Source organism: Opisthocomus hoazin, chromosome 30 (genome assembly GCF_030867145.1).
Source record: "Opisthocomus hoazin isolate bOpiHoa1 chromosome 30, bOpiHoa1.hap1, whole genome shotgun sequence".
Taxonomy (NCBI): domain Eukaryota; kingdom Metazoa; phylum Chordata; class Aves; order Opisthocomiformes; family Opisthocomidae; genus Opisthocomus; species Opisthocomus hoazin.
The window spans coordinates 1,167,939-1,185,994 of NC_134443.1; the positions used below are offsets into that span (position 1 = coordinate 1,167,939).

Genomic DNA, 18,056 nt, shown 5'->3' on the forward strand with positions numbered 1-18,056 from the left:
AATAGGGAAGGGATGGGGCAGGAATGGGGCTGGGGGCTCCAGAGGAACAGGGATGGGGCAGGAGTGGGGCTGGGGGCTGCCATGGGGAAGGGATGGCGTTGGGGTCTGCAGCGGTGCAGGGATGGGTCTGGGGGCTGCAAAGGGGCAGGGATGGGGCAGGATTGGGGCTGGGGGGTCCAGAGGGGCAGGGATGGGGCTGGGGGCTGCAGTGGGGAAGGGATGGGGCAGGGGGCTGCAAAGGGGCAGGGATGGGGCTGGGGGCTGCCATAGGGAAGGGATGGCATTGGGGTCTGCAGCGGTGCAGGGATGGGTCTGGGGGCTGCAGCGGTGCAGGGAAGGGGCTGGGGGCCGCGAGGGTGCCGGGCCGGGTGGGTGCCCGGGCCGTGGGTGCTGCCGGGGGCTCCAGCCCAGCACCCCCCACCCCGCGCTGCTGGGGACCCCGAGGTGCCGGCGCTGCCCGAAACCAGGGCAGGATTTGGGGGCCAGGGGCCCATCGGAGCTGACACCCCCCCCCAGGACCCCCCGCCTGCGCGGGAGGGCGGGGGGGGGGGGGTGACTCAACCCCAGACTGGTGGCGGCAGCAGCCGGCCTGGTTTCGGGGTCCCGGGGCTCCCCCCCCCCCCCGCCCATCTGCATCCTGCCGGGCTTTTTATAGACCGGGGCCGGGGGGGGGGGACACGGGGCCGCGGTGTCCCCAGGGTGCCCGGGCACCCCCTCCCCTCGCCCTGCGGTTTCCTGCCCGGGTGCAGCTGCAGCTCCCCGGGGAGTTGCACAACACCGGGGGGGGGGGGGGCGGCTGCGGGGGCACCGCGAGGCATGGGGGGCACCCACCGGGGCGGGGGGCACAGCATGGGGGTACACAGTGTGGGGTGGGGGGCACAGCATGGGGGTGCACAGCCTGGGGTGGGGGGCACAGCATGGGGGTGCATGGGCTGGGGTGGGGGGCACAGCATGGGGTACATGGCATGGTTCGGGGGGCACCCACTGGGGTGGGGGGCACAGCATGGGGCAGGGGGCACAGCCTGGGGTTACATGGCCTGGGGCAGTGGGCACCCACCGGGGTGGGGGGCACAGCATGGGGGTACAGGGCATGGGGTGGGGGGCACAGCCTGGGGGTGCACATCCTGGGGTGGGGGGCACAGCACGGGGGGCACAGCATGGGGGTAGAGGGCATGGGACGGGGGGCACAGCCTTGGGGTGCACGGCCTGGGGCCGGGGGCAAAGCACGGGGGGCACAGCATGGGGGTAGAGGGCATGGGACGGGGGGCACAGCCTGGGGGTGCATGTCCTGGGGTGGGGGGCACAGCACGAGGGGGCACGACCTGGGGTGGGGGGGCACAGCCTGGGGTACACGGCGTAGTTTGGGGGCCATAGGGTGCATGGACTGGGGGTGCACAGCCTCGACTGGGGGGGGGGGATGCAAAACCCGACGCCCCCCCCCGGAGCCACGTCCAGGCTGCAGCCCCCCCCCCCCCGTTACCCCCCCCCCCCCCCCCCCCCCCCCGCAGCACCCACTCCACTACAAACCCACGGCGTTTATTTGCGACGCGTTTCGCCACGCCTCCCCAACGTCTGCTTTAAAAATAATCCCGGGGGGGGGGGCCGGGACAGAGGGATGGGGGCTGATCCAGCCGGCCCCCCCCTCCCCAACACCCGTGGTCCTTCCCCGCGGGACCCCCGAACCCGGCCCCGCTCCCACGCCCCGCTGCCGTCACCCGCAGCCACCCCAGCTTGGCCGCGGCCCCAGAGCTGCCCCCCCCGGGACCCATCTTGGGGGCCCCCCCGGCTGGTTCTCCGTGGGGGGGGGCACTGATCCCCCCGCTCTGAGGCTGCTCCCCAGCACGGGGGGGCTTTCAGCAGCCCCAGATAGAGGGGGAGCCCCCCCCCAGGCTGCTCCCGGGGCCACATCCCACCCCTGGGACCCCCCCCCAGGGGCAGGGACCCCCCCCACCCGCCCTGCAGGCGCCCGCCAGCGCGTCCAGCCCCCAGCTACTGCCCCGAGAAGAAATAGTCCAGGTTGGTGACATGGAGAGCCCCGGGGGCTGGGGGGCTGGCGGGTGGGAGCAGGGGGGTCTCGCTGAGGGGGGGGCTGGGGGGGGCCAGGGGCACCAGAACGTGCTGCCCCTCGCCCTCCGGCTTGGCCCCCCGCCGCCCGTCCGTCCGCCACAGCTGCCGGTACCTGCAGGAGGGGGAGCGCGGCCCCAGATCAGGGGTCTGGGGGGGGGGTCAGGGGTGTGGGGGGGGGCAGGCAGAGCCCCCCCCCCAGTCCCCCCCCCCCCGACCCCCGGGCGCTCACCTCACCACCACGGCAGCGAAGAGGGCGATGCCCAGGACCAAGCTGCCCCCGGCCACCAGCGAGGCGTAGGGCGATGCCCCGGAGCGGGCGCTGGCGTCCACCACGGCCCCTGCGGCAGGGAGCGGGGAGGGGGCTCGGTGTGGGGACCAGGGACCCACTGCGGGGGGGCGGGGGTCCCCAACCCAGACACCCCCTCCTCACCCCCAGCGCCATTAGCGTCGTCCCCGAAGAGCTCGGGCGGCAGCGTGACCCCGTAGGTGCCATCGTCTGTGGGGAACTGCAGGAGAAGGGGGGGGGGGATGGGACGGGGCAGCCCCCCCGGCCTGGTGTCCCCTTGTCCCACACAGGGACACGAGACCCAGCCGGGAGCGCGTTGTGTCCCCCCCCCCGGGGTGAAGCCCTGCCCCACCTGCGAGCTGAGGGGTCCCACGTCAGACATCAGGTCCCTGGGGTCTGCAAGGCGAGGGGGGGCCGTGAGGCTGGGGGACCCCAGGCTGAGCCCCCCCCCCCCCCCACCTCGGGGCCACCTGTCCCCCCCTCCTACCTATCCAGGGGGTCCCCACCGCCTCCCGGCTCCACTCGCTCCAGGCGCCGTGGCCGAACTCCTCCTGCGCCCGCACCTGCGCCACGTGCCGCGTCCCCGGCCAGGCGTCGCGGATCTCCAGCCACGTCGTCGTCACCTGGTCCACCTGGAGGGGACGAGGGCGGCACGGGGGGCTGCGGGCAGCCTCGCTGGGGCCAGGGGTCAGCCCCGTACCATGGAGGAGGGGTCTCACCTCCGTGAAGGTCCGGGCGGGCTCCGGGCGGTAGCGGACCTGGAAGCGGAGCCAGTAGAAGCGAGGGTCCCAGGATGAGGGATAGGACCAGGAGACCCGCAGCCGCCGCGTGGCCTTCTCCAGAGCCTCAACCGTCACGTTGATGGGGGGGTCCGGCTTCACTGCTGGGGAAAGGGGGGCTCAGGGCCACGCACCGTGCCGCTTGGCCAGCCCTGGTCCCCTCGGCCAGCCCCGGACCCCCCCCGGCCAGTCCTGGTCCCCTCGGCCAGCCCTGGACCCCCCCGGACCCCCCCCGGTCCCCTCGGCCAGCCCTGGACTCCCCCGGCCAGCCCCGGTCCCCTCAGCCAGCCCCGGACCCCCCTGGCACTCACGGACGCTGCTGAGGGTGATGATCCTGTCCTCGCCGGCCGAGCCGCCGGCGGCGTTGCTGACGCACGTGGACACGACGAGGGGTTTGGTGTCCTCGGTGCCGGGTGGCACCTTCACGCGGCAAAGAAACTTCTGCGCCTTGGCGAAGTAGCGGCATCGCTGCTCCGTGGCGTTCTCGGCCGCGAACCTGCCCGGGACGCGGCTGGGCTGTGGCACGCAGCGGGCAGCCCCCGGCCGGCGTCGCGGATCGAGCTGGTGGGGACGGACGGCAAAGCGTCCCCCTCACGTCCCCCCGCGCCGGGGGGTCCCCCAGCAGCGACCGGCGCTCACCTCTGCTTCACCCAGAGCGTCGCCCGCGTCCCCGGCGACGGCTTCGCCCGCAGCGGCCACTCGCACAGGACGTCCTTCTCGTGGCTCCGGCGGTAGCAGGAGACCCGGGGGGTTTCGGGGGGCTCTGCAAGGCACCGAGGCGCTGGGGGACGGGGGACCCCGGACCGAGCGATGCCGCGTGGGAGACCCCCCCCCGGCACGGACCCACCTTCCACCAGCAGCCGCAGGGAGCGCAGCGGGCGGCCCCCCGCGACGCAGCGGTAGCGCCCCGAGTCCTCGTAGCGCAGCCGCCGCAGGAGCAGCGCGTTGCCCTCCGCCGCCAAGCGCCGGCCGCGGCCCCCCGCCGCCCCCCGCTCCTCCACCTCCCAGGACACGGGGACGTCCGTCGGCCCCTCGTCCCGGCAGGTCAGCGTGACGTTGGTTCCCGGGCGTCGCAGCAACGTGTCCCGCGAGACCCCTGGGTGGGAACGAGACGGGGGGGGGGTCAGGTAACGGAGACCCCGGACCCCGTGGGTGTCCCCAGAGGAGGGGGGCACCCAATATCTGCGCCCCGCCGTCCTCTCGCTGTCGGGAGGCACCGAGCTGGGCACCGGACCCCCCCACCATGGCAGCACCCATGGGGGGACCCGGCCAGGCAGCGTGGGGAGCGGGGCTCTGGGAATGCTGTGGGTTGGGGGGCCCGGGGGGGCTCGGGGGGGGCCGGGGGTGCCCAGCGCCGGGGGGGTTAAGCGGCCGGGCTGGCCGGCGGCACCGGGCCAGGCTTGGGCCAGCGCCAGGGAGGCCACCCCGGGGCAGCTCTCCAGGCTCTCGCTGCAAAGGTCACCGGCCAGCACCGACCCGCGGGTTCCCGTCGGCTCCTGCTGCTGGGAACGCACCCGGCACCCCCCCAGCACCCGGCACCCACCCAGCACCCGGCCCCAGCACCCACCCAGCTCCAGCACCCAGTACCCGGCACCCAGTACCAGGCACCCAGCCCCAGCACCGCCCCAGCCCCGGGCACCCAGCAGCCCCCCCCAGCTCCACTACCCCCCCAGCACCCACCCAGCACCCGGCCCCAGCACCCCCCCAGCTCCAGTACCCCCCCAGCACCCCCTCAGCACCCCCCCAGCTCCAGCACCAGTTCCAGCTCCAGCAGCCAGCCCCGGGCACCCAGCACGCCCCCAGCTCCAGTCACCCCCCCAGCACCCAGTACCCCCCCAGCACCCAGTACTGGGCACCCAGCCCCAGCACCCACCCAGCTCTAGCACCCCCCCAGCACCCAGCACCCACCCAGTTCCAGCACCAGCACCCCCTCAGCACCCAGCACCGGGCACCCAGCACCCCCAAGCTCCAGCTCCAGCACCCCCCCAGCACCCCCCGGGGTGCCCCGCACCCTGCCCGTCCCCCCCCCCGGCCCGGCTGAGCGCCGCCGGGGCGGGCAGGGCACCGTCCCCCCCTCCCCGTGGCCCGGACCGGGGGTCCCCCGGGACCGGGAGAACCCCCCCGCCACGCCACCCCCCCCGCCCTCCCCGGGGCAGCCCCGCCGGGGGGGGGGGGGGGGGAGGCGTGGGGTCCCGCCGCTCCCCCCGGTGCCGGCCGCACTCACCCGCGGGGCCGCAGGGCCGCCCGGCAGCGGCGAGGAAGAGGAGGAGGAGGAGGAGGAGGAGGAGGAGGATGGGGGGGGGCAGCGGCGCGGCCATGCGCCCGGCCCCGGGCACGGAAACATCGGCGGAGCCGCCCGCGGCCGCTGCCCGCGGTTGTGAAACCGGGAGGGGGGGGGGGGAGCGGGGGGGGGCGGCAGCACGTGCGGCCGGGCGGGGCGGGGCCAGCGGCTCCTGGGGGGGGGGACCGAGCCGCCACCGCCCCCTCCCACCCCCGGTGCCCCGCCGGTCTCTCCGCGGTGCTCCCGTCCTCCCCCCGGTGCTCCCAGTGCTCCCAGTCCGCCCCCCCCGGTGATCCCGGACCCACCCCCGGTGCTCCCGGACCCCCCCCGGTGCCCCCCGGTGCTCCCAGTTCCCCCCCCCGGTGCCCCCCCAGTGCTCCCAATGCTCCCCTGATGGCCCCCGGTCCCCCCCCGCAGTGTTCCCAGTGTCCCCCGGTCCCCCCCCGGGTCCCCCCCCGGTGCTCCCACTGCTCCCACTCCCCCCCCCCCCCCCCCCCCGTGCTCCCGCTCCCCCCCGGTGCCCCCGGTCCCCCCTTAGTCCCTCCCAGTGCCCCGCCCCCCCCAGGCCCCAGCGCAGGGCAGAAGCTGCTCAGAACATGAGAGATATATATATATATTTTTTAATAAAAAAAGCTGGGTTTTGGTTGTTTTTTGTTTTGTTTTTTCCTCCATGGACCCATAAACCGGTACAACCCCGCCCTATAGAAACGCGTAATAAATTAGGTGGCCCCGGCCCCCCCCCTGCCTCCCCCCAGCCCAAAATAACGCCCCACCCCCCAAAAGAGACCCCGGCCCACGCCGGGGCCCGTCCTGAATGCTTTCCTCTTTGGTATCAAGGGGAGGGCAGCCCCGGGACCTCCCCCCCAGCCCCTCTGGTGGGGAGGGGGTCGGTGCCCCCCCCGGCACCCCCCGGAGAGGGTCCCATCCCGGGGAGCTGGTGAGGAGGAGGAGGAGGAAGCGGAGGCCGAGGGTTGTGCAAGACCCCGGCGTGGGAGTGAATCACGCCCGGCAGCCAGCGGGAAGCAGCCGGGGGACGCTTCCCCTTTCCCCCCCCCAGACCCCCCCTCCGGCTCCCCGCACCCCAAAGTGGGGGCCGGAGGTCGGTGACCCCCCCCCAGCACCCGCCACGCCAACGCTGAGAAACCAGTCGCTCTGCTAACTGGGGAGGGGGTTTCCTTCCTTGGTTTTTTTTTTTCTGTTTTTTTTTTCCTGTTGTTTTTTACCTTTTTTTTGCCTTTTTTTTTTTTAATATAAAAAACAAGACACGTGGGTGAGCGGCGGGGGAGGGGGCAGGGCGCTGTCACGGCCCCCCCCTCACCCCCGGACCCCCGCGGCGGTGGCTCTGGCGGGATACATTCGCGCGTGATGGGGTGTCTGTGCTCCGGGGGGGGGGGGGGAATACTGACAGGGGGGCTGCTGGGGACAGCGTCCGTCCGTCCGTCTGTCCGTCCGCCCCGGGGACGCGGAAGGCCCGTTTTTTGGTTACAGCGCGAGTCCAGACTCCTCCAAACCTCATGGCCGCTGCTCCCCCCCCCAGCGGGACCCCGTCTCAGGGTGGGGACGCGACCCCCCCCCCCCCCCGGCCCAGCTCACACCTTGAGCGTCCGCTCGGCCGCGCCGCTGGGGCTGCCGGCGCTGCCGCCATCGCCGCCCTTCTTCTTGCGCAGGGTCTCGATCCAGGCGGCGCCGGGACGGGCGGCGAAGCCGGAGAGCGCCAGGGAGCTGAGCCGCATGTTCTTGCCGGACATGATGAGCTCGCCGAAGCCCTCCTGGTGCGAGAAGGCGTAGCCGGAGCGGCGCGAGCCCACGCGTCCCACGCGCCGCAGGCACCGGTGCTGCGTCTTCTGCTTCTTCCGCACCAGCTGAGTGTAGCGTACCTGGGGACAGGGGGGGGGGACAGGGTCAGGGGACCCAGCCCGCAGCCGGGGGACGGGACCCCGCGTCGGCGCCCGCGCGCCCTCACCGTGTCCGAGAGTTCGGGTTTCAGGTCCAGCTTGAGGAAGCGAAAGGCCACGACGGGCATGATGCAGACCACGGTGGTGAGGGCGATGGTCAGCCAGACCGTGGGCTGGGCCAGCGTGTTCTGCGCGTTCCCTGGGGGGGGGAAAACACGAGTGGAGCCAGGGCTTGGCCCTGCTGGGGTGGGGGGCATCGCTCAGCCCCCCCCCTCCCCCCGGGGACTCACCCACGAAGCGGAACTGGTTGGGGAACATCTGGAAGAGGCCGTCGCTGTGCATGGCGAAGAGGATGGCGAAGTAGGCGGCCAGGCTGCCCCAGATGAAGAAGTGGTTGATGGCCGTCCAGAAGCCCGTGTCCAGCCCGATCTGGCGGGGAGGGGAAGGAGCAGGCAGGGCTCAGGGGGTGCCCGCGGTGCTCCGGGCACGATGGAGCCCTGACCTTCACCCGCCCTTTGGCTACAGGCGAGGGGCCAAGCGGCCGCGTCCCTACCTGCACGCTGACCACAATAACGAGGGAGGTGGCGACGGTGACGGCGAAGGACTGGTAGTCGGCCAGCTGGGCTCCATCGTCCCGGGTGGCATCAGCGAAGACGCCGTAGGGGATGAAGAACATGAGGACAGAGGTGTAGATGCCCTGGGCGATGCAGATGAAGAACTCCCGCTTGTTGAAGAGCAGGTTCAGCTGTCCAGGCTCGTAGAGCTTGGGGTACTCCATGCTCCGCTGCTCCGGGACGTCCTGGGGACACACGGGAGTGTAGTGATAGGACAAGGGGGAAGGGCTCTAAACTAACAGAGGGCAGATTGAGATGAGATATTGGGAGGAAATTCTTCCCCATGAGGGTGGTGAAACCCTGACCCAGGCTGCCCAGAGAAGCTGTGGCTGCCCCCTCCCTGGCAGGGTTCAAGGCCAGGTTGGATGGAGCTCTGAGCACCATGGGCTGGTGGAAGATGTCCCTGCTCACGGCAGGGGCTTGCAACCAGATGATCACAGAACGGTGGGGGTTGGGAGGGCCCTCTGGGGATCCCCCAGCCCAACCCCCTGCCCAAGCAGGGTCACCCAGAGCAGGCTGCACAGCACCGTGTCCAGGGGGGTTGGAATATCTCCAGAGAAGGAGACTCCACAGCCTCCCTGGGCAGCCTGGGCCAGGGCTCCGGCACCCTCAGAGGGAAGAAGTTCTTCCCCATGTTCAGACAGATCTTCAAGGTCCCTTCCAACCCAACCCATTCTCCGATTCTATGACACAGGGCACCTCCCTCCAGCCTCCACCACCGCCCGCGGAGGGACACGGAGACCCCAGCCCTGGCAGCCCTTCCTCCCGCAGGGTGGGCCACGCTGGGGAGCCGGGCAGCTCAGCCCAGGGACCCCCTGTCACCACCCCCCCGCCGTACCTGGTCGAAGATGCCCATGGCGAGCACCGGCAGCGACGTGTACACGATGTTGTACAGCGTGATGAAGTACTGGTCGTACACCGTCTGCGTGGAGCGGAGGGCTCAGGGGGACGCGGGGGGGGGCTGCCCACCCTGCACCCGCAGCTGCAGGGACAGGAGAGCCGCGCCAGCCCCCGTGGGTGTCCACCCCGAGCGGCTGCCACGCGCCGAGGGATCGTGGGCCGTGCTGCTGGCGCAGGATGAGGCCCTGCAGGGAGCCCGGGCACCGGGGCACGCTTCCGAGCAGAGGGGTCCCGCAGGCAAACCCCCCCCCCTACCCACCTGCCAGCCCCGAGCGCGAGGAGCCAGCAACCCACCTGCGCCGAGAAGCCGCAGAAGAAGCCGAACCAGAAGTGGACCATGGTGAAGGCGAAGTTCTTGTAGAAGAAGTAGCAGAGGAACTTGCACATGCGCAGGTAGGACCAGCGCCCGTGCACCAGGAGCAGGCGCTGCAGGAACTTGAACTGGGAGAAGGAGTAGTCGGAGGCCAGCACCGCCTGGATGCCCTCCTGCCCGCTGATGCCCACCCCGATGTGGGCGGCTGCGGAGGGAAGAGACGCGGAGTGAGGAGGGGTCTGCCAGGGGGACTGGGGGTGCACAGAGGGGCGAGGACGGAGGCTGCCACGGGGCCAGACAGTGCAGGGAGGGGGGATCCGTCCCTCCTGCCGCTCCCCAGGCCCCAGGACTTACTCTTGATCATGCTGACATCGTTGGCCCCGTCCCCGATGGCCAAGGTCACGGCTTTCTTGTACTTCTTCACCAGCTCCACCACCTGGGCTTTCTGCAAGGGCGTGACGCGGCAGCAGATGACGGCCTTGCAGGCACACGCCGTCTCCAGGAACTCCACCTCCATGTCAGCCTCCAGCGCGTGGGCCTGCGAGAGGAGCGGGGGTCTGTGGGGGGCACGGCCCACGGCCGGGCACGGTGCCCCGTCCGCCCCGGCACTCCCAGCACCCTACCAGGCTGTGCCCGTTGATGACCAGGGCGTATTCGCCCGCGATGGCTTCCAGCACGGAGGTGAGCTTGGAGGAGGAGAGTTTCTCCTGGTAGGAGAAGCCGTTGCCCATGGAGCACGACGCATCCATCATCTTCTCCCGGGCTTTCCTAAGGAGAAAGCGAGGGGTCAGGCGGCCTTGATCCTCCAGCTCAGGGGGGCACAGACATGCCCCACGCCGGCCCCACGCGTGCCCTCTGCCCCGACCCTCACCTGAGCTCCTCTCGCACCTCCAGCACCGTGTGGCCAGTGACCACGAACACCTCTGTCATGTCGTCCGTCAGCATCTTGCAGGAGTAGCCGATGTTCACAGCCGTTTCTGCAGATGGGAAACCAGGGGCTGAGCCAGGGTCAGCTCGGGGGGGAGCATCTGTCCCACCACCCCCCAGGCAGGTGGGCTCCAGCCCACAAACGTCCTGCTAGCCCAGACCCCCGCCCAGCAACGCCTCACCCTGTTTGTCCCCCGTCAGCACCCAGATCTTGATGTTGGCCAGCGTCAGGATGGCGATGGTTTCGGGGACCCCCTGCTGCAGTTTGTCCTCGATGGCCGTGGCTCCGAGCAGCTGGGGGACCCAAACAGGCAGCAGGTCAGCAGGGGCTGCCCCCCCAGCCGCCGCCATCCCCCCTCCCAGTGCCCCCAGCCCACGTACCATCATGTCGTGCTCCACCTCGTTGTAGAGCCGAGCCAGGCGGTCCTCACGGGCCTCGCAGGCACTGCCGGCTCGGTGCAGCCGCTCAGACCAGTCCTCGTAGTAGCTCTCCTCCAGGTCTTTGTAGGCCAGCACCAGCGTCCGCAGCCCCTCGCCAGCGTATTCCTGCAAGCGGCCGGAGCTGAGCGCGCAGGCAGACCCCGACGGTGGCCCCAGACCCCAATCGTCCCCCAGGACAGGGCAGAAGCCAGGCTCGGCTCTTCCGGGCAGCCCCTCTTCCCTTCCCAGCCCTGCCTGCAGGACCCTGCCCCGCTCACATTGAGGTGGTCGGTGGTGACGTTGGTCAGGTCCTGGTTGACGGGGTGCAGGCGCTCCAGCAAGATGGTGTCCGCGCCTTTGCAGTACAGCCGGATCTTGCCCTCGGGGCTGCGGACTGCGGGGAGCAGGGGGGGCAAGCTGCCTGGCTTGGGGGTGCAGAAGCAGGTCCCACTCCATGACCCCCACGACGCCTCCACAGCCGCGTCACCGTCTGCGTGGGGCTGCTCCCCAGCGCACCGGCACCGAGCCCCAGCGCCCCAGCCCCACGGCGACCCTGCCGGCCCCACAGCCCCCGCGCCGTGCCCGGGACCTCACCGATGACGGACATGCGCTTGCGGATGTTGTTGAAGTCCAGGATGGCCAGCAGCTGGTAGGTGATGGCTCGACCCAGCTCATGCACCGTGATGGTCTTGGGCGTGCGGGACCGGAACACGAAGCCGAAGTTTCTGGCGGCCGTGACCAGCGCTCCCTCGTCCGGGGACTGAGCCTTGTAATAGAGCTCCCCTGGGGACAGCACAGGGGGGGGTCAGAGCCGCGCCCCGAGCTGCGCAGGGCCAGGTCCTGCCCCCTCCGCCCACCTTCGCTCTTCTCCTCGGACATGACGGTGTGGCAGAGCGAGAGCAGGCGGAAGAACTCATGCACGTGGGGGTCTCCCAGCTTGACGGCTTCCAGCAGGCTGGGGTCCCAGAACTGGAACCGCGGGTCCGCCAGCGGGTTGAAGGAGAAGTCGACGGGCTCCGGCCTCTGGCAGGGGCAGCGATGCCGGCGTCACCCCGCTGCAGCAGGCGGCAGAGCCAGGCACCGGCCCCGCGGCACCCTTACCTCTCCCAGCTCCGCTTTGTGACCCAGCATGTCCTGCACGTCACCTGGGAACCGGGGCACTGGGTTAACCGGGACAGGGACCCCACGCTGCTGTCCCACCGGCACCCACGCCCAGAGCTGGACCACGGGGCTACGGCTGAGCCCCCTTGCCCCCCGGCTGCCCCGAGGGTCCCAAAGGCTCGGCAGGAGGGCAGCCGGTGCGCCCGCTCCCCGCAGGCAGACCCAGCCCGGCCCCGGCGCCCGGCGCTCACCGTAGCTGTGCCCGTTCACCGAGCACTTGCTGAAGACCATGATGTTCTGGGTGAGGGTGCCGGTCTTGTCGGAGAAGATGTACTCCACCTGCCCCAGCTCCTCGTTGAGGGTGGTGGTCCGGGCCTCGGCGGGCGTCCGGCGCTTGGCACAGTACATCTTCTTGTCCCAGTTGATGAAGTAGCTGTGCCCGAGACGGATCACCTCCACGCTGCGGGGTGGGACACAGCTGGGTGTCACCGGGGCAGGGCAGCGCGCTCTGCTGGGCCAGCGACGGGCACACACATGCCCACCCCAGACCCCCAAGCGCCCGGGGCACCCCGGCACCCAGGGTCCCCACGCTGCTTTCCGGCTCCCACGCCCTTCCCTGGGGCCAGCCCGCGCCCGCTCCTACCGACAGCCACCGCCAAGCCAGGGCCGGGGACGCGGGGCCTGGCACCGAGGGGCTCCCCGGGCATCTCGCACCCCGGCCCCCGGCGCGCCCCGAACCCCCTCCCCGGCCCCCAGGGCAGCCAGCCATGAGCTAGTGGGAGGGGTGGGGGTGACACGTTCTTACCTCGGGGCTAAGGGTGACAGAACCCATGCTGGGGAACGAAAAGAGAGAGAAATTAAAAGAGAGAGAGAAGGGGACAGTGCGGGAGCCTGGGAGCTGCAGGAGGGCAGAGCAAAATAACCAGCATGCAGCCAGGGCAGGGAGAGACGAGCAGCCAGACAGACACAGCCAGGGGGATGGGGGGGCCCCGAGGGACCCGTGGGGTCTCAGGTCTTGGGGTGTCCCCGAGGGCAGACGTGGCCCATCACCAGGCGAGCAGCCCGCGCCCGCCCCACGCACACAGCTCTGCCCAGGGGTCTCCATCCCCGCCTCCCCTCCCCGCAGGGCACCCCCAGTTCCTGGTGCCTGCCCCTCGCACGCCCCCAGCCCGGCCCCGCGGCCCCCGCCCTACCTCACGTAGAGCGAGATGGGCACCACAGTGTTGAGGATGATGATGTAGGACCAGAAGGAGAGGAAGCCGGAGAAGAAGGCACTGTGCACCCCCTCGTCCCAGGGCAGGTAGATCTGGAAGCAGACGCCCACCTCGTGCTCCCAGATGGCGTTGCCGATGGCCAGGATCACCCCCATGCACACCAGGAACCCGAAGATCTGGGGACAGGATGGGACATCAGAGCTCTGAGCAGGCCGGAGCGGGCAGCTCCCTGGGATCTGCCTCCCGCGTACCCAGAGCACCAGCGTGTTCATCAGCCGGTCGATGCTTGTCCGCTTGAACTTGGTCCGGCCGCTGTTCTGCATCAGCTTCGTGTCAGGCCCTGGGGAGAGGGACGGGTGTCAGCAGGGTCAATCCCTTCCGCCCAGCGCGGTGGCGGCGGCTGTCCCAGCCCACCTGCGAAGACGACGAGGCCGAAGCACCACTCGGTGTTGCGCAGGACGCAGCCCCGCAGCAGCATGTTCTGGTTGCTCAGGGGGTACTTGTTCTCCTTCCAGTACAGCGTCCCACCAAACTTGTCCAGCTTGTTGTTGGGGGGTTCACAGATCACCTCGCCTGGGCACGGGGGACAGCTCGGCTGTCACACGCCTTCTCCACGTGGCCAGCTCCATCCCAGTGCTCCCAGCACCATCCCCGTGAGCAGCTTCAAGCCAGAGGACCACAACACCACGTGGACGGTCCCGGTGTCCCCAGGGTGGACCAAACCCCGGGGCTGCCCCACCACAGAGGGTCCGGTCGCGGGCACTCACCGTCAAAGTGAGCCAGTTTGCCGGTGTCACCCAGCTCCGAGGTGACGGGGATGGCCTGCCGCACCTTCATGTTGGTCTCTCTGTGGGCAAGGAGGCACCATGCGTTGGGTTAGCGGCAGCCTGGCATGGAAAGCCTTCGCTACCCAGTTTCAGGTCCCCAGGAGCCCCTCCCCGCTGTCCCAAACTGGGAGGAGTGGTGGGCACACCGGCAGGCTGTGCTGCCATTCAGCAAGACCTGGGCAGGCTGGAGAGCTGGGCAGAGAGGAACCTGATGAGGTTCAACAAGGGCAAGGGCAGGGTCCTGCGCCTGGGGAGGAACAACCCCAGGCACCAGTACAGGCTGGGGCTGAGCTGCTGGAGATCAGCTCTGCGGAGAGGGACTGGGAGTGCTGGGGGACGACAGGGTGACCATGAGCCAGCAGCGTGCCCTGGGTGCCCAGAAGGCCAATGGGATCCTGGGGAGCATCACGAGGAGTGTGGGCAGCAGGGCGAGGGAGGTTCTCCTCCCTCTCTGCTCTGCCCTGGGGAGGCCCCATCTGCAGTGCTGGGTCCAGTGCTGGGCTCCCCAGTTCAAGAAAGATGAGGAGCTACTGGAGAGAGCCCAGCGCAGGGCTGCGAGGATGAGGAGGGGACTGGAGCATCTCTCCTGCGAGGAGAGGCTGAGGGAGCTGGGCTTGTTCAGCCTGGAGAAGAGAAGGCTGCGAGGGGACCTTAGAAATGCCGATCAATATCTGCAGGGTGGGGGTCAGGAGGATGGGGCCAGGCTCTTCCCAGTGGTGCCCAGCGACAGGACAAGGGGCAACGGGCACAGACTGAAGCAGAGGAAGCTCCAGCTGAACCCGAGGAAGAACTTCTTCCCTCTGAGGGTGACGGAGCCCTGGCCCAGGCTGCCCAGGGAGGCTGTGGAGTCTCCTTCTCTGGAGATATTCCAGCCCCGCCTGGACACGGTGCTGTGCAGCCTGCTCTGGGTGACCCTGCTTGGGCAGGGGGTTGGGCTGGGTGACCCACAGAGGGCCCTCCCAGCCCCAACCATTCTGTGATTCTGTGATTCTGTCCCCTGCCACCCGAGGCGCGCAGGATTACCCACCCGTCCAGCTCCGCGGTCTCTATGTAGCACAGCCCGTGGGGCTCGCTGCTGGAGAGGAGGAGGAGGTCAGCCTGCAGGAGAGACACGAGAAGGGTTGTGCTCCCCCACGCCTTCCCCAGGGAAGCTCCCGGATGCCAGGCACCAGCGAGGTCTCCGGAGCCGCGCGTCCTTCGCGGGTGCAGCCGGCACCATCGCCCGAAGCGCCCTCACCACCCCAGAGCTCAAACACGGCTCCAACGCTACAACCTCAAAGCACCTTCCAGGCTGGAAAGTCCCCGAGGTCTCCGTCCCGGGAGGTGACTGAGGAGCACAAAGGCAGAGCGGGTGCAGCACTGCGCCGTGCTACGGCCCCCACGCGCCGCCCGGCCGGGACTGTGCTCGCCTCGGGGCCGCACTCACCACCACAAACTGGTTGTTCTCCAATTTGATGATGTCTCCGACACGGACGTTCATCCACTGCTCCTGCCGGAGGCTGCCGAGGGACGGCGGAGCGGAGTTAGGCGGGAGCGGGCAGCGTTGCTTCTCCCCTGCCCCGTCTGCAGCGTGTCCCGCAGGTCCCGTGCCCCCTCCCCGCCTGCCCCGTCCCCGCGACACTCACACTCCGCCGATCAGCACCTGAGACTGCCGGTTGTTCACCTGGTTGTCGCTTTTATGGCGGAACTGGGCACGGAGGGGAAGAGACAGCAGCGTCAGCCCCTCTGGGGAGGGGGCTGTGTCCCTCCCCCAGCAAACGCTGCGGCCCCGGGCACCGCACACCCGCAGCGGGGTCACAGCCCCCTGGCCAGCCGGTGGCCCGGGTCGAGGGGCACGCGGGGGACCACTCACGTAGTCGTCGGTGGCATCTTTGACAGCTGTGATGGTTAAGACAAGAACCAAAGGCACGATGGTGGTGAACCAGGAGAGCGAAGAGATCTGCGGGATCAGCTGGGGAGCGGGAGCGGGAGTTACCGGGGTCCAGGCCAGCCCCAGGCCCAAGCTACCCCTGCTCCAGGGTGCCAACCCACCGCTCCCCGGGCGCAGGATGGGCCCCGGGCCCTGCCAGCTGCCCAGCCAGGGAGTGACAGCACAGGGGGGACCCCGGCTGCCTCCCGGCCCCCCCAGCACTCACCTGCAGGATGAGGAGGAAGAGGAAATAGGTGTTGGCCACTTCCTGGAACTGCTCGAAGAGGTTGACAGGCAGGAAGGTGATGATGTTGTACTTGGAGGTCTTGATGCAGTTGCTCTGGGGATGGACGGGGCGAGAAGGGGGGTCATGAGCTGCCGAGGCCTTGTCACGCCCCAGCATCGCTCTGGGGGGGGCAGGGCTGTCGCTCACCGTGCCCCCAGTTTGGGAGCTCTGGGCAGCAGCCTGGACCCCCGCCTCCTGCCCCAGCTCCGTGGCAGCTTCCCCGGGAAGCCGATTCCCCCGCCTCGGTCGGCAGCCGGGACCCAGGGACCAGCCTCCTCCGGCGGCAGCGGCCGGAGCATCCGCACCCGGCCCCTCCAGGGTCACCCCAACCCAGACCCCCTGCTCCCTCCCCCCACAGTGAGGAGCCAGAAATCATCTCCAGCGCGGAGGGGGAGGCCAAGGTGAGCGGTGCCCCTCCCCCAGCGGCTCCGGAAGCTCCTGTGTTATCCGGCCACCGAACCGCAGCGGGGACCAGGCAGGGCCGCAGGCAGAGCCGGGGGGGTTTCAGGCCCCAGCAGAGCACAGGGGGCTGCACCCCGCCCCCCCGTAGGAGCATGCTGTGCCCCCCTCCAGCCACCTCAGAGCTCTGTTGGCGTTAACAGCTCGTCAGCGCAATTTTCTCAGGGACAAACATCTATTTTTAGCCATACCCCCCTCCCCCCACCGACCCGGAGGGTGATGCAGGGCCCGGCCCCCCCAGGCCTGCCCGAGCCGTGGGGCTCAGCCGCCCCACTCACCGCGTACTGGAACTTCTCGTTGTACTCCCGCGCGTTGGCTCGCACCCGCCTCTCCTCCTCTGCAACACAGCGTGCCCCGTCAGCCACGCGCCCTGCGCCCGAGCCCCCTGCACCCCCCCAGACCCCCCTCTGCACCCCTAAACCTCCCCCCTGCACCCCCCAGACAACCCCCTGCACCTCCAGACCTCCCCCCTGCACCCCCCAGACCCTCCTCTGCAACTCCAGACACCCTCTGCAGCCCCCAGACCTCCCCCCTACACCCCCAAACATCCTCCTGCACCTCCAGATCCCACTCTGCACCCCCAAACCTCCCCTCTGCACCTCTAGACCTCCCTCTGCTCCGCCAGACCCCTCTTTGTGCCCCCGACCTTCTCCTGCACCGCCAGACCTCTCCTTCTGCACCCCCAGACCCCCAGCTCTGCACCCCCAGACCCCCAGCCCTGCTTACCCATACCCCCAGCCCTGCACCCCCCGTCCTGCACACCCAGCATCCCCAGCTTTGCACCCCCAAAGCCCCCAGTCCAGCTCATCTGCACCCCCAGGCCCCCAGCCCTGCTTACCTGCACCCCCAGCCCTGCATCCTCAGCCCCCCAGCTCTGCAACCCTAGAGCCCCCAGCCCTGAACCCCCACAGCACCCAGCCCTGCACCCCCAGACCCTCTGGCACTGCTTATCCATCCCCCCAACTCTGCACTCCCAGACCCCCAACTCTGCACTCCCAGACCCCCAGCCCTGCACCCCCAGCCCCCAGCTCCGCACCCCCAGACCCCCAGTCCTGCACCCCCAGACCCCCAGATCTGCACCCCCAGACCCCCCCGACCCTGCACCTCCAGACCCCCAGCTCTGCACCCCCAGACCCCCAGTCCTGCACCCCTAGACCCCCCAACCCTCCACCCCAGCCCCTCTGGCACTGCTCATCGCCCCCCCCAGCCCTGCACCCCCAGCCCCTGCACCCCCGGGCCCCCCGCCCGGCTCCCCCCGGCCCGGCCCGCACCCACCCTCCCCGCCGGGCCCACGGCCCCGCGCCCACTTCTCGGGCATCTCCCGGGGCACCGTCATGGCCGCGGGGCCGCGGCTCGTCCCGGCGGCTCCATCCCGCGCTGCCGGTGCCCCGGCCCGGGCCGTCCCGCCCCGCCCCGCCGCGTTACCGGGGCAACGGCCGCACCGGGGCCTACCGGGGCCTACCAGGGCCTACCGAGCCCGCCCCGCTCACCTGGGGCCCGGCGGGCCGCGCACCGCTCCATGGCCCGCGGCCCCGGAGCCCATGGGGAGCGGGTGGCCGGGGGCCGGGGCCGGGGTCGGGGGCCGGGGCCGGGACCGGGCCGGGGGCCGGGGCCGCTGCCGCCGCCTCAGCGTCCCATGGCCGCGGCGACGGCGGAAGTTGGGGGGGGGTGGGGGGAACAAGGACCGAGCTCTGCCCCGGGGCGGGGGGGAGGGTCCCGGTCAGAGGAGGGGGGGTGCAGCCTGGGTGGTCCCGGGGGGTCTCAGAGGGCAGCAGCTG

General features: G+C 70.6%; 2 protein-coding genes across 5 annotated transcripts; both read right to left on the minus strand.

Annotated features, from left to right (window-relative positions):
* Window positions 1-1,520: 1,520 nt before the first annotated feature.
* Window positions 1,521-5,512, minus strand: IL6R (interleukin 6 receptor). 3 transcript variants are annotated; one of them, XM_075445089.1, is made up of 10 exons: window positions 5,357-5,512; window positions 3,980-4,228; window positions 3,772-3,895; window positions 3,444-3,628; window positions 3,073-3,233; window positions 2,841-2,985; window positions 2,706-2,749; window positions 2,498-2,573; window positions 2,297-2,405; window positions 1,521-2,179 (listed from the first exon to the last, which is right to left on the minus strand). In XM_075445089.1, the coding sequence occupies exons 1-10, from the start codon at window positions 5,448-5,450 to the stop codon at window positions 1,990-1,992; spliced, it is 1,377 nt and encodes a 458-aa protein (XP_075301204.1). In that variant the 5' UTR covers window positions 5,451-5,512; the 3' UTR covers window positions 1,521-1,989. The 3 variants fall into 3 exon arrangements, with proteins under 3 accessions (XP_075301204.1, XP_075301203.1, XP_075301202.1); XM_075445088.1 differs by having other exon boundaries at window positions 3,073-3,236; XM_075445087.1 differs by having other exon boundaries at window positions 2,841-3,233.
* Window positions 5,513-6,546: 1,034 nt separating this feature from the next.
* ATP8B2 (ATPase phospholipid transporting 8B2) lies at window positions 6,547-17,847 on the minus strand. 2 transcript variants are annotated; one of them, XM_075445223.1, is made up of 27 exons: window positions 17,769-17,847; window positions 16,557-16,615; window positions 15,760-15,873; window positions 15,477-15,575; window positions 15,250-15,311; window positions 15,051-15,123; window positions 14,652-14,722; window positions 13,565-13,644; window positions 13,212-13,370; window positions 13,049-13,137; window positions 12,777-12,973; window positions 11,835-12,043; window positions 11,584-11,627; window positions 11,340-11,505; window positions 11,077-11,265; window positions 10,761-10,876; window positions 10,444-10,608; window positions 10,245-10,356; window positions 10,007-10,112; window positions 9,759-9,903; window positions 9,490-9,673; window positions 9,117-9,340; window positions 8,761-8,844; window positions 7,862-8,107; window positions 7,599-7,737; window positions 7,377-7,507; window positions 6,547-7,290 (listed from the first exon to the last, which is right to left on the minus strand). In XM_075445223.1, the coding sequence occupies exons 1-27, from the start codon at window positions 17,797-17,799 to the stop codon at window positions 7,003-7,005; spliced, it is 3,582 nt and encodes a 1,193-aa protein (XP_075301338.1). In that variant the 5' UTR covers window positions 17,800-17,847; the 3' UTR covers window positions 6,547-7,002. The 2 variants fall into 2 exon arrangements, with proteins under 2 accessions (XP_075301338.1, XP_075301337.1); XM_075445222.1 differs by lacking the exon at window positions 17,769-17,847 and adding an exon at window positions 17,554-17,671.
* Between the last annotated feature and the right edge of the window lie 209 nt (window positions 17,848-18,056).

Coding starts and splice junctions, on each gene's coding strand:
- ATP8B2 (XM_075445222.1), bottom strand. CDS start 17,614: ATGACGGTGCCCCGGGAGATGCCCGAGAAGTGGGCGCGGGGCCGTGGG. Junction 13,138..13,211: donor CGGCCTCGTCGTCTTCGCAG/GTGGGCTGGGAC, acceptor CCCTCTCCCCAG/GGCCTGACACGAAGCTGATG. Junction 11,506..11,583: donor ACAAAGCGGAGCTGGGAGAG/GTAAGGGTGCCG, acceptor TGCCCCTGCCAG/AGGCCGGAGCCCGTCGACTT.
- IL6R (XM_075445087.1), bottom strand. CDS start 5,450: ATGGCCGCGCCGCTGCCCCCCCCCATCCTCCTCCTCCTCCTCCTCCTC. Junction 4,229..5,356: donor GCGGCCCTGCGGCCCCGCGG/GTGAGTGCGGCC, acceptor GTTCCCACCCAG/GGGTCTCGCGGGACACGTTG. Junction 2,750..2,840: donor GGTGGGGACCCCCTGGATAG/GTAGGAGGGGGG, acceptor CTCGCCTTGCAG/ACCCCAGGGACCTGATGTCT.